Source organism: Furipterus horrens, unplaced genomic scaffold (assembly GCF_987537825.1).
Source record: "Furipterus horrens unplaced genomic scaffold, mFurHor1.1.pri manual_scaffold_6, whole genome shotgun sequence".
Lineage (NCBI taxonomy): Eukaryota > Metazoa > Chordata > Mammalia > Chiroptera > Furipteridae > Furipterus > Furipterus horrens.
Window position 1 is genome coordinate 172,689,809 of NW_028327176.1, and position 13,994 is coordinate 172,703,802.

General features: G+C 45.2%; 1 protein-coding gene across 4 annotated transcripts in view; it reads right to left on the bottom strand.

The window, feature by feature from the left end:
* Window positions 1–8,530: 8,530 nt before the first annotated feature.
* The window catches only part of NHSL1 (NHS like 1), a 216,397-nt gene continuing 210,933 nt past the window's right edge, over window positions 8,531–13,994 (bottom strand). For all 4 annotated transcript variants that reach the window (XM_090279908.1, XM_090279910.1, XM_090279909.1 and 1 more), the window contains 2 exons: window positions 13,570–13,687; window positions 8,531–9,513 (listed from right to left, as the gene is read on the bottom strand). In XM_090279908.1, the coding sequence (XP_090136034.1) occupies window positions 8,778–9,513; window positions 13,570–13,687 (854 nt within the window). In that variant the 3' untranslated portion in view covers window positions 8,531–8,777. The remainder of the gene's footprint in view (window positions 9,514–13,569; window positions 13,688–13,994) is intronic.

Here is a 13,994-nt window from a genome sequence, read left to right on the forward strand (position 1 = left end):
TTCGGATTCACCTTCCAGAAAGGACCTGCTGACCTGCTGCGAGGGGTGTGGTTAGCTGATGTCACCTGCCGTTACTTTTGTCAGGTCCACTGCAGACTTCAAGATAAGAACACCCTCTTCTCAGGGGTACCTAGCCTATGACTGAGCAAGGCAATGAGAGCTGACAGCAATGCTTTTTTATTTTTTCCCCTGGCATCTTCCAGCCAAAGACTGAGCAAAGTGGTGGCTACAAGGACCCAGCTCTTTCAGCCCAACTCAGAACCCTTCTAATAAACAGTCCTTTTGGAGCTCCCTGGTGGGCTGGCAGAGACCCGATCAGGTTTGTATTGCAGATCTATTGGGAAAAGCCCAATCCTGCTTTTCCCTTTGCTTTCGGAGGCATACCTTTGCCCCACATCCTCTGTGCTCCTGAGTCCACTTCAGCATCAAACTGGAACAACTGGGATCAGTGGCCCCAGACAACAGGTAGTAAGTAAGACATCATTCTGGGACTGGGGCACTCGCTGCCTGGCTAAGTATGAGGCCCTCATCCCTGGCGGGTAGGCGGTGCACAGACAGCTCCCAGCACAATTATTAAAACTTTAGGTGGAACGGCACACTGGTGGAGAGGAATGCACTTCTGGCTGTGATGGTAAAACAGGAACTAGATAGTGAAGAAAGAAAAGAAGGGAGTTCAACCATTGTTCAAGTTCATGGCTTGGAGCCCGTTTCCAGGCAGCAAACCATGGAGTGGGAAAGCCAGAGACCAGTGGTCTTACTGAGTGGAGGAGACAGATCAATGTTCAGGAGGTCAAGGTGGGTAGAAATTGTTGGGCAGAGGAAAGGACGGGAGGAAGAAACATCACAGAGAGCATTCTGTAGATCTTCAGTGGGTCTCCTTGAGTGCTTGGCTGATCACTGGTCTCTGAAGGTGTAAAGATAAATTAACCAAGCCAAGAAATGAACAACTAGAAAGTAGTAGAACAACTGATTCACAGATTATATTTGGAACTGGGAATAGATCTTCTTCCCACTGACCAGACTGGAAACAAGTCATCATACATGGGGCAGCAGGTAGATTCCTCTAAAGCGTATTGCCTTAGTAGAGAGGCTGAACTTTCTAAACCAAAGGCTTCTCTGCACCTTGCCTAACAAGCTTAAAAGTAAGCCTTCGCCAAACTAATTCCAAGAAATCTGGCTGTGCACCAGAAGAGAGCCCAATACTATTTAGAGGAATACAACAAAATCCATCAACAAATAACCTAAGATTCACAATTCCCAACATCAAATAAAAAGTTACTAGAAAAATATTAAAAGAAACATACAAATATGACCCATAAATAGGAGGAAAAAGTGATCACTAGAAACAGATCCAGAAGTGTCAGATATGAAGGAATTAGCCACTTGGACCTGAGATCCAGCAGACCCTATGTTATTGGAGGTGTTAGTGGTGGAAAATAATGCAGTGTGGAATTTTTGACAAGAGCCAAAGGGAGAATCCCAATGCAGGTCCCTGAGATCTTGATATAAGGCTGTATTAACTGCAGGAGAGAATGACATGCTTTTTCAAAAACAGCTTCAGGAATGCTACTGGGCCCTAGTAGAAATGGAGCCATGAGACACCAAGTGATACTATATCTAAAACTGTCCATTCTAGCTAGGTCATGTCAGAACCATCAAGTCATAAAGGTGGTGGGGCCAGCAGCAGTCCATCCTACAATGGACATGATCCCTCCAATAGCAACTGCAAGCAGGACCAGAGCACATAACCAAGCAGCATGTGCGGGTAGCTCACATCCCACAGCATCGAGGTTGCACCCTCGCCCCATACTCCCTCCCTAAGACTGTGTGGAGGACCTATATGATCAGCAGAAGGAAGACGGAAGAGCTTGAACCTGATTTATCGATGAATTGGCTTACTCTGTGCATGCAAGCTGAAAATCGACAGCACCTTCATTACATCCTCACTCAGGGATGACCCTGAAAGACAACTTCAAGAAAAAAAACAAAACAACTTTACTCTTTCTACAAATAAATGGGCAGAATGTTTGGTGATGGACCTGATCATTCAATCTGTAAGAGTGGGAAGGTAAATTATATTTGGAATCATGGCAGCGGCAAATGGCCTGGCCAACTGGCCAGGAGTTTGGAATGAGTTGAAGGAAGAAAAAGAATGGATGACTGAGATAAGAAGGTCTTGGGTTAGAGGCATGCGGATGGATATGTGGGAGCAGACATAGAACCTGAACAACACTGTATCGCGTTAATGTGCACCAGAAAGCACCCACCAGAAGAAACACTAAACAACTAAGTGGACAAAATGACTTAGCCTGTTGGTGTTAGCTTTTGTGGTCCCCACACAGGGCTGGTACAGTGTGCATACAAATACAGAGTCAGTGGTGGCAAAGAGGGAGGCTATCTATGCATGGTCCCCCAGCAACATGGACTCCCACTTACCGAGGCCGACCTCAATACTGCTGACTCTTAAGTCCAACCTGCCAGCAATAGATGCCAATGCTGACACCCTGGTGAGGCTGTGAGGAGACCATGAAGTCATTTGATGCCAAACTGACTACGTTGGGTTCATTCTTTCCTGTAAGAGCCAGCAGTTTATTTGTGCCAGGGTAGACACCTATTCTAGGCATGCAGTTTTCTTTCCTGCTTATGGGGCCTTGACCAGCACCACAATCTAGAGACTTACAAAATCTCTGACCTGCTGGCGTGGATTCATGGAAGGTTTGCTCTACACATCATAACGTCCAGTTAGGAAGAGTTAGCTCACGGCCATGGGATCCGCTGGTCCTCTCACTTACTGTACCACCCAGAAGCTGCTGGCCTGATAGAACACTGCAATGGCCTGTTTTAGTGCCTCATTGGAGACAATACCCTGTTGAGATGGAGCGCCATCTCCTGGACACAGGACTCTTACTACATCAGAGACACTGTATCGTGCCATGTCTACAATAGGAAGGACAACATGGATCTGGGAAACAAGGGGTAGAAAGAGGAGCGACTCCATTTACTATCACTCACCATGAAACGCTAAGGGATGTAAGACCTTCCACCCCACAACTCTGGGCTCTGCAGAGCCAGAGGCCCTTGTTTTGAAAGGTGTACACCCTCCCTAGGCAACATAGCAAGAGTTCCATTGAACCTCAGCCTACTGCTGTCACTTGGGCACTTTGGTCTCCTTGTATCCAGCGACCAGCAGACAAGAAGAGTCACCATAATGTCTGGGATGATCAACCCTGAATTATCAGAGGGGTAAGCCTGCTGTTACATGATGTGAGGAAATCAGGGCGCCCCCCACCCCCACTTGGGGCACTCACTGCTCGCCTAATTGTAATTGTGAATGGACAAGTGCTGAACCCTGGTCTGAGAAGGGTTTAAATTACCAGACTTCTGAATCCCCAGGAATGAGCTTGGGTCACACCATCAGGAAAGCCACCAAGGCCAGCAGAGGTGATAGTTGAGGGTGAAAGGAAGTTAAGGGTGAGGGAGGGGGATGGTGAGTACCAATTGTGGCCTGGAGACCAGTGGCAGGAAGGTGCCACAGATGGTCCCACAAAACTCTTCTGTATAAACTTCATCTCAGGGAGAAGGGTCCACCAGAGCCCTGGAGGAGTTTACCGGGTAAGTGGATCTACACGGTACGAGGGGTGGACTGGGACAGGCTTTGAGATGTGCCACTGAGATCCCCCCTCAAGGAAAGACTTGCCATCCAGCTGCAAGAAGGGTGGTTAGCTGATGGCTTCGCACTACTGGCTTCATCAGGGCACCCTCAACGTTCAGGCCGAGCTTGTGCTATTCTCAAGGCCGGAAGGGTGGCAGCCGATGGTTTCACAGAGCTGTGGAAATGTGAGGGCACATTTTTCTCAGGGTAACCTCTTGACAAAGACCAAGTGGCAAAGGACCCAGCTGCTCCTGTCCAACACAGGACTCCTCCAGCGAGGGACCCTTGCCCAGGTTTCTGGTCACACTGGCAGGCTTGTAAGCTCAGGACCACTTCAACAACTCTTCCTGCCTCCTTCTGCCCTTTTCCTTTCTAAGGTGGCCCACCCCCAGCAAAACCTTTGACAATCCTGCTGGGTCTACTTCCTGGGGAGACTGAATGGCCATAACAATACAGGAGCTTTCCTGTATTAAAATAAAGGCTCTGAGGCAGGATGTAGCTTCCACTAAAGGGCAGAAAAGAGGATGAGGTCCAGTTTTTTGAGTGAGGGGACCGGTGGCAGGTCTTAAAAGGCCTGTGGGCCACAGCAAGGAGCTAGAATCTATTCCAAGTGCTTCAAGTAGGGGAGCATATGAATTGTTTCTAAAAGCTTATTTTAGAGGGTGAATGGAGAGTGGTTGAAGACGCACCGTAAAGATAAGAAGGCCCATTAGGAGGCTTTTCCAATAATAGTTTGGACCTGATGAGAAGTGAAACTGGTGAGAAGTGATTGGACTTGTGAACTATTTTGGCAACATGGTTGGCATGATTTGCTTATGGTTTAGATATGGGGTGAAAAAGAGGCCAGGGCTGCAGCGCAGATTTTGGGCCTGAGCCACTTGTTAATGGTAATAACATTAATTGATAAGGTGAAGATTTGGGGAGAAGTAGGGTTTAAATATATTAAGGTTAAAACACCCTAAATGCAGGCTCTGAGCAGGCAGTTGATAAGACTAAACTGGAGCTCATGGCAGAAGTCAGGAGACGAGCTACTCAGGAGATACCAGCATATATCATTTATTTACTGCTGCAGGCTCAGAGCTCATCACCAAGGGAGAGTTCAGCTTGTAAAGAAGGCGAGAACCAAGCCAAGTCACATCATTCCCCTTCTTAAAAACTTTGTGATTTCCTAGTACTACAAAACCAAACCTGTTTTTCAGAATGACATCCCAGGCCCTCTACAGTCTTGTTCCAGGAGACCATTCCCGTTTCCCATCCCACTATGTTTTATCAGAAACTTCTTTTAGCTACTTGGCTTCCTCTAACCACTTTGTCTCTGTGCCCGAGCTCATGCTATTTCCTCCATCTGGAATGGCTTTCTTCTGCCAGCCGTCCTGTGCTTGGTGCAGTCCTCCTCACTGTGAAGTCCTAGACCAGGCTTCCCACAGTGACTGCCTCCCCCAGCGACCCAGTCGGAAGCAGCGCCATCTTCCTAAGAACCGCCAAGTCCCTGAACAATGACTTACCCAGTGAGCGTGGAGGTGGAGAGCCCGAGGCTGAGGCAGTGCCTCTGGATGTTCTCAATGGACCAGCTCCTCTCTCCTCGGCCTTCCACACCATGTGGCTTCCATCTTTCTTGGCGCTTCCCATCCATTCTAGGGAGGAAAGGGGAAGGGAACCAGAGGAGGAATGGCGTCTACAGGAGGAAAGCAATCCTCCCGACGAGAGTTGTGGGGAGAGGTCTAGTGTTTGGTTTGGGTGCATCGCCAGCCTGAGCCTATCCCAGGTGTTCTGCTGGTAAAGAGAACACATGTGGGGTGGAGCCCCAGCCCAGCAGAATGTTGCTTTTCTTCTCTGAAACTGATATGTTTACCAGGTAAGTCACGTTGGTGTGACTTTTCACTAGGTCTGAAGTTCCCTAATGACATCTCATCCACATGTTTTGATCTGAGAACTCCCTCATCCTAACCTAGGATATGAGAAGTATTTAATTAAGAGTTTTCTTTTTTTTCATTGATGAACAAATGAATAGATTGCTCTAGGCCTTGTTCTGTGAATAAAAGCTGGCTTGTGTGGAAGGCAGTTTAAAGCAGCTATATTATAGTAAGTGGATACTTATTACAGAAAAACAGACCCCAAGAATCAGGAACATGTTTTATTTGAACCCCTCCTCAAATATCCCAATATCTGTCAAAGTAAATTACCCTGTTGTGCTATTTCACGATAAAATCTCAGCAATATAATTATTCACATTCATTTAATGTACTGCGAACACTTTAAGACAGAATCAATAAAGCCAATTCCGAGCTTCACCTGTCCTCTCAGATGCCCATCAGAGCGATGTGTGGTGCTGGTGGGTGGGGAATAAGTTAGAGCTACAGAAACACCACCTTTTCTGTCCTTGTCATTATGATTCTCCAAACACATACAGTCATCCCCACATGAGAAGCTATGGTTTCAGTGAATATTCTTCAGAAACAGGAGGGCAGAAATCAGACCAAAGTTGAAGCTGCTCCTAATGAACATACCAAGTGGGCATGTCTCTCTCCCAACTTTTAGAAAAACTAAAGTGGAAATAACTTAGGCCTGGGGCCTCTGTCTATGACTATCTGGCACTTACAGTCTCCAGGTATAAGGAAGGGTCACCAAGTTTACCCTCATTGAGTTTTTAAATATCATATGATCTGTAGCTAGCCCCCAACAGGGAAATAAAGCAACAAAGCCAAAGATGCCATATGTTTATGTTTAAAAATGAGTCTATATTCTTGTTTCCCTCTATTTCATCCATGCCTGGGAAAGATTCCTGCATCGCTACACATGACGTCATCTGAACTGTCCGTCAATGCATTATTTGTATTTTATTTGAAAGTCCATAAGGGCATTATTCAGTGTTGTTTTCTGGTATGTTTTCTTAGGTGGCTCCATCCTCAGTGCCTGTGACCTTCTAGCTACTCTCAGTGGGGTCCTATCTCCCACAGCACCTCTGGTCTTCACTTCTGTTCAACTGCATCCAGCAAAGCACTCAACAGTTCTGTGCAAGAAGACCTATTTCATTATCCAAAAATGCACGTAAAAACAAAAAGAAATAACATTCAAACATTTACTTCACAATTGTTTTTATTCAAAGCAAATTGAAAAACCTAGTATTTTTTCCTTTAAAAATGTGTTTTTGAAAAAATAGTTTTATCATTAGCTTCAATGTTGCTTATCCTACCTTCAACATATATGATTTGTACATTACATTAAAGTTTTCTGATTGCCACATACATTCTAACCTTTTCAGGTAGCTATGAGATTTCATGTTCAAAAGCCAACACTACTTTTCTAAAATTTAGAAGGAAAAAAAATCCTTCTTCCCAATGTAGTAGACAATTGCTCCAAAAAAGTATAAAGGTCCTTTGCTTTTGGCCAATGTCAGGTCTTTGATTTCTGGTTGTGTGCAAAAAAAGTGTTTGTTTTCTTCAGAGAATGGAAGGAGCCATAATTCTTCAGATTTGTTTTTTGTCTCAAAGATGTGTCTGAATGGATATCTGAGGTTTTAGTGTACAAACCTTATGATGATATTGCCCGGTCAGCCCAACTTTTAGATGAGATTTTCATACCAGAAAATATGGCAACAGGCAGCTGCCTTGTATGTAATCCAAGCACCTTAGTATTGCCGCCTGAGGTCCTTCTAATGAAGAAGACACGACTCTGATTTTATTCACCAATAAATCAAGGACACATCAGTTGGGAGGGTGTGGGGAAAGGGTTGTAAGAATACAAGATAAAAATAAATACTTTACACATTTTTCCCATGTCTGAAAATGTTAACATTCTAACCAAAGAAGATTAGAAGGTAATTACCTAACTCACTTATAAAAAATATAAAAACACACAAACCAAATGATGCAAAAAACTTTTAATCTAAAAACTCATTTCCCAGGGCTTATTCATAGCCAAGCCCTGCCGATTTTTATCAGTTTATTAAACTAATAAGAGCTATTCAGCATTTCATCAAAGTAAGATAATATATAATAGATTTTGATAAACCTTTCTCAATGAAGACATGATACTGCAGGCAGTTCAAGGAAAAATAGTCATAACTTTTTCTTTGGTGTAACCAAAAGGATATCCAAAAGTTAGCAAATGCTGACATTTCAAGTGATAAGAAATTGCCAAATGGAAGTTTAAACTGGTAAAAAAACAAAAAACAAAAAAAACAGCTGTAAAAGGAAACGCTCCACCCACACACAGTTCTATAGTGCAAGTTTTCAAATTTAATTCTGAAAAATAAATTTACTTACTGAGCGGGAGGCAAACCCCAGCAGTGTATCACCTTCTCGGCCTTCCCACCCCTCCCGCCCCCTCTGACTGCGCACGTCCTCACTTCAGTCCTCAGAGGCCCTCGCTGCTGGAGGAGCAAATCCATGTACAAAACCACCCACATTCCCAAAACTCAGCCTACAAGTTGCGTGTCTGAGGCTGCACAGCAGCAGCAGGCTCCCAGGTCACAGCGTTGCCACGGCCACATGATGGTCATTTTTACAAAAAAAGAAACAGAGCCTTTTTTCCCCAGAAAAAAGTACCTGAACCAATTAGTCCCTTAGCCCTTTCCCAACCTTTTGGGTTCACCACAAAGCACACCTGTGCACATACCCACGTGTCCCGTGCACTCAGAACCAGCAAATCTACCACCTCTTCCTCAGAAGCAATGGTCTTCTCCTTTCTTCCATAAACATACATTTAAAGCAATCACCTCCTAGTCCGGGAGCCTCCATTACTCTATGTAGCTTAACGCTGTCTTTTTTCCTCATATACCTGTACGTGTTCAAAATGCACACACACACACACACACACACGCGCGCGCGCGCGCGCGCGCGCACCTGTTCACCCCCTTTCTCCCAGCATTTAGGAAAAAAAAAAAAAAAAAATCTTCCCCAGGAAGCACGTTTGGAAGTTAAGCTTCTACTTGTTTTTAAGCCACAGGGCAAGTGCCAAGTGAGCCCTAAATAACCCATCCGTTGTAGGCACGGCAGTGCCCGGGGCCCCAGCACAGATGCGGAGTGGGAGCCACGGGCAGGGGGTGAAGGCCACCCCTCCGGCTTCCTAGAGCAATGTGTTGTGCGTCTCCCCCACGTCCCCAGGGAGACCCCCATTCTTATCCCTAACTCTCTTCCCTCAGACGACCTGCGCACTGTTCCGAGGGAGCCCTGCCCTCGGCACTGGCGGTCCCCTCTGCGGGGCCAGAAGCTTGTGCCCGCAGCAAGGGGGTGTGCTCCCCACCACAGAGCAGGCTGCCCTCCCCCATTTCGTCCCCCGCCAGTCCATCTAATGAGCACCCCTTCGCGGCGCCCAGGGCGCGGCGAGCCCTGTTGTCTGTGGGCTCCAGGGCTTCCCCTTCGCCTTCCGAGATGACGGTCATGGGGCTGCTCTGGATCCGGTTCCGCAGGCTGTACCTGCTGCTGGCTGCGGACGGCGGTGTTCGACTCCGGCCGTACCTGGGGCCGGAAAAGGACAGACTCCGAGGCATCAGGCCTTCGTTCTTAGCCCATTCCTCCTGGGCCCTTCTGTTCTTGTTTGGGGAACAGCTGGACGGGCTGTCGGGAGTGTCTGGCGAAGGCTCGGACCTTGACCTCTGGAATCTAGGGTCTGTGTTCTTGAGCATCTCGGCTGCGGACATGCGGGCACTGGCGTCTGACCGACTCCCCTTTTTCAGCAGCAGAGCTTTGAAGTTGTCGCTGCTGGTGCTGCTCTTGCGGATGCTTCTCTGAATCGATCCCACTTGCTTTGGGGAGGCCAGGCTGGGGGCAGCACTGGTGGGTGTCACTGGCGGGGAGGGAGAATGGTTTCGGGTGTGATCATCATCCGAGTCTTTACGACCAAGGACTTTCCTCTTGGATCTGAGATTTAGTAATATTAAGATAAAGGTTAGTGCCAACGGACCACTGGATTTCAGTTACAACCACCCTGCTGATCTTACCACACATTCAGGTCACCATGTATTATTTTTACTATGTAAACCTCCAAACACCCGGGCAAAAATAGTTCATTGTATTACCATGTGTGCCCAGGACCCAACTATGATTATTAACTTGCGGCCACTCTTCTTTAACCTCCACCTCACCAGATTATTTTGAGATAAATCTCAGACCCCCATATTAACTCATTTTGGGCAGGACCATTTCTAAAGCTTTTAATAACTGCCATCTTTATTTAATTATCCTACAGTGGACTGATCCCGAGTGGATTTCACAATGCTGGCCACCCTTTCCTTCTACTCTTCCTCTTTCTGTTTGGGGTTGGCACTGAATGGGCCTAGTCGATAAGCCAACTCCCAGCTGCTCTGCTGAGACAGGCTCCCGCCCAGGTTCTAGAACAATTCTACAAGGATTTGACATAAAACCAGTCTTCCTTGGCTCTTACTAGGCCGTATGCCAACTCCTACAAGTCCAGTGGTCCAGAAGACAAAAGGGAGTCTTCCATACTAGGTTTTGCTTCCTCACTGACATCGGAGACCCTCTAGCTGACCACAAAAATGTGAGGCACATGGGTAGTGGATGAAAGAGGAGGGGCCTTTGGGGGAACTGAAATGTTTCCTGAGGGCATTTCTTGTCCTCGATCTCTAAGAATCTCCCTGGTCAATGTGTTTTCTGCTGAGTGAATCAGAGACGATAAAGCAGATGAGCCAAGTGGCCCCTTGCTGGTCTTTTCATAACAACAATTGGTGTGAAAGGAGTCCCTCAGCGGAGTACAGGTGGGCTTGCTTTAAGAACTCAGCACATTTGATAACATAAAGATGCGGGGATATCTCTTTTTCTGCTGTAAGATCTAGACTATGCAGCAGGGAAAGGCTGAGAGGATGCTACTATCTGTACACACAGATTAAGAGTCAATTCTGAGTGCTACCCACTTCTAGCAGTGTGACCTCGCAGTAGTTACTCATCCCTACTGCACCTCAGTTTTTATGCCTGAAAAACGGGGATGTTGATATCAAGCCCACAGGTTTGTGAGGATTCAATGTGGTAAACAACCCCTGGGGTCATGTGGACCTCGGTTCAACCCCACTGCAGAAGCATCCTCGCTCTGTCAGGAACAGAGTAGGTGCTGTATAGTCCTTTGAGCGTCATCTAGGAAAACCTAATCTCCCCTCCATGCCACTGGGTCAGGCTTCAGTGCTGTTTTTACGTCCACACAGCAAGGTGCAGGGAAGGTGGGCCACGATGGCCGTCCTGGGCTTGGTGCTCCCAGGAACCTCTTTGTGCTGCTGGCCAAAAAGAAGCCACCAAAGCCAAAGACAGAAAGTTAAGGACCCAGTTCCGAGGCTGAATGGTGGCCAGACCTGATGTGGCACCAGCCCCTTTGGGAATATAGAGCCTGGCCTATGATATTTTGGTTCAGTGGTTCTGCCTGTCAATAAAAGCTAGCTGTAGAGTAAGCTAATGAGTGACTGACAGAAGCCATAGAAATAATAATATCTCAGAATTTTAGAGATGGAGAAGACTTCAGATGGTTTGGTCTGACCAAAGAAGGTACCTGAGGTCTAAAGAGTGAAGTCACACAGATGAATACAAGAACTAGTACCTGTTTTCCATGTATAACACAGAGCCTCACAATTTGTACAGTTTGCTCATCTTATTTTTGCAGATACTGGTTTGTGATGTATTTTTTGTTTGGCTTTTCAATGAAGAAGGTATGCTGAGAGCCACACAACAAGCCACAGCTATACCTGATCAAACCTATGGCTTTTATTGTAGATTTAGAATTAAGGGAAGAGATGGGACTTTATCAAAGTATTAGTTTTTCAAGAGCAGCTGCCCCAACAATGAGAATTAAATCTAAACATTTGAATTCCTTGCATGTATGCATGCATGTATGTATGTACATACACACACACACTATATAGTTTGTGTGTTTAAAGAAGATGGCTGTAAAAAGGGCCTAAACAGTTAACTCTGGCTTGGAAACTAATTACTTCAATAAATATAAAAACTTCACACCTCAACTGGTGCTCTACATTTTCCATCTGCCTTTGAATCTGACATGAATTAATTTGCACTATAAAACTTGAAAGCTCTGTTTCAATTTAGATATTCTTTATTTTAAATTATTAGCTTAGGTGCTAAAGGGGATATAAAATAAAGCCCTAAAAATCACAAACTTCAGGTGGATTTTTATGATGTCTGCTAATATCAATGCTCAAATTAAAACTAGCATGTGTCCTTGCTCTCTCTCTGCGACCCTATCCTACTCGGCCTTTGCTGCTACCATGCATACACAGAATAATACAGACTGGCCAATTTCTGCATCTGCTGTAGATATGATTATAATTATGCTCTAGATATAATTCTCTAGCAGAAGAAACCACAAATTTTTCAGTGCCTTAAGAAGGTCGCTAAAATAAACTACAGAAGAGCTCTTTGGCATATTTTTAGGAAAAGCATGTAGTAATTTGGGCCCACAACAGTTGGGTTTCTCACTGAGACCAAGTGTTTAGTACACAGAGCAAACCAGGCAACGCGTCTTCTCTGTGGCCCGCTATTATAAATATATATGCCTGCACATTTAGCAAACCAGGGCGTTCCATACTAAATGGAAGATGTCAGGGCTTGCAAGAATTTCCAAACAGTTAAATGCCAACTGGTTTCATTTTGTTCAGAAAATATTTGAGTAATTATCGGTCTAGAATGCTTAGAGTTAGAAACAGCTGTATAAACCTCTAGAAATGCCACTAAAGTTGGTTTTAAAGGATGCAGCATTTTTTGTTTCCTTGTTTCAAGAAGTAATTTGACTAGCTACCTTTTACCCCTAATGAGATCAAAGAAAACAGTCAGACAATGTTAAAGAGGCAGTACTTTGGGTCTTTTGGAATATTATACCACTACTAGAGCTAAGAGGTGAAAAATACAATTCTTCACAAACACCTTAATCCGCCAGCTTGGTTTTTCCCTCCCACGCCAGATGTTTTTATGTTGCATGAGGGATTTCAGGTAGGGATAGCACTACACTTTTCACATCATGCAGTAGTTTTTGTTCTATTCCAAGAATTGGGAAAACAGTCATGACACAAGGTTATTTACACAATCAAAAGACTTTACAGGATTTTTTTGTTTCAGGAGGGGAAAAGGGGACCTTCACTCCAGGCAATAGAAGGCAGGCTTTGGAAGCATAAGTGCATCTGTGAGAGTTATCTGAAAATACTGTGGTAAAGACGTGTAGAAGGAAGCAAAGGTTTTGTGAGGGAAGTACTTGCACATATAGAAGCTTACCAACTTTTACAATGTCACTATTGTGAGAGCACATGGCTATTTACAACCAGAAAAAAATGAGGCAATAAATACAACTTCAATGTTAAATCCTATTCACTCAAGGTGACCACATGTAAAAAGTGTATCAGTTCAGGCAGTTATTTTGAAAATTTTACTCTTGTTTTAAACCAATAATCTCTGAGGCCGGTAGGTGGCACTAGCAGCATACAGTAACAAGAAGACTTAACTCCTTCCGTCCCTGCTTAGTAAGAATGTATGTACTCTTACTGAAACATTTAAGTAACTGAAGAAATTGCACTATAAAATCCTGTTTTTTTCATGTAAAATAGTAATAAATTATAATAATAATACACCCTGAGGAAAGGTCCTCTCCTGTAGAGCGTATCTGTGCATCTTAGGTCCACAGAACACAGCCTTCTCACCCTGGACTGGATCGTGGCTGCTCTAACCGAACTCCCGAATACCCTTTACATGAGGGACATACGGCATTTCTTGCCAGCTGTCGTCATAAGAATCAGTGGAACACAGTAAAACAGAAACTGGGAGACAGAGGAAATAAAAGTATAGAAGCACACTAAAACAGATTAATAATCAAGTTCATAAAACCTCAAGAAAAAAATAAATAAATTGAGGAACCATTTGGAATCGAGGGCTCGTGAAGTAGATGAAAATGTGAGGTGTGTGCGATACCTGTGAATAGCTGCAAAGAGGTCCTCGGTTGTCCGGGGCCTGCTGGGGGTCATCGCCTCATCACCGCCCTGGTCCTTACGGAAGTCCTCAGAGGCTGCGTCGGTCTCCGGAACCCTGGCTGTGGAGAAGCAAGCAAGCAAATACAGGATTTCACAAGTGATTTGAATTCCGGTCTTCAGCCAAGCTCCCAAGTCTTCCCTGTCATTCCTGGCAGCGTGAGAAGCACAGGATCAGGCAGTGGGCTCTGTAGTTTGATATTTTACAAAGAGCGGGGAGCATGACAGCCAAAGCTCATTCTCTCCTGTTCAAGTCTGGAACGCCTAACGAGGCTCTGAGATGGGGTTGTAACACTTCTTTGCAGCTCTCCAGAAGGGAGATTACTCATGGCTATTTAATACCCAGCCTGCTGCAGACCACTCCCCCAC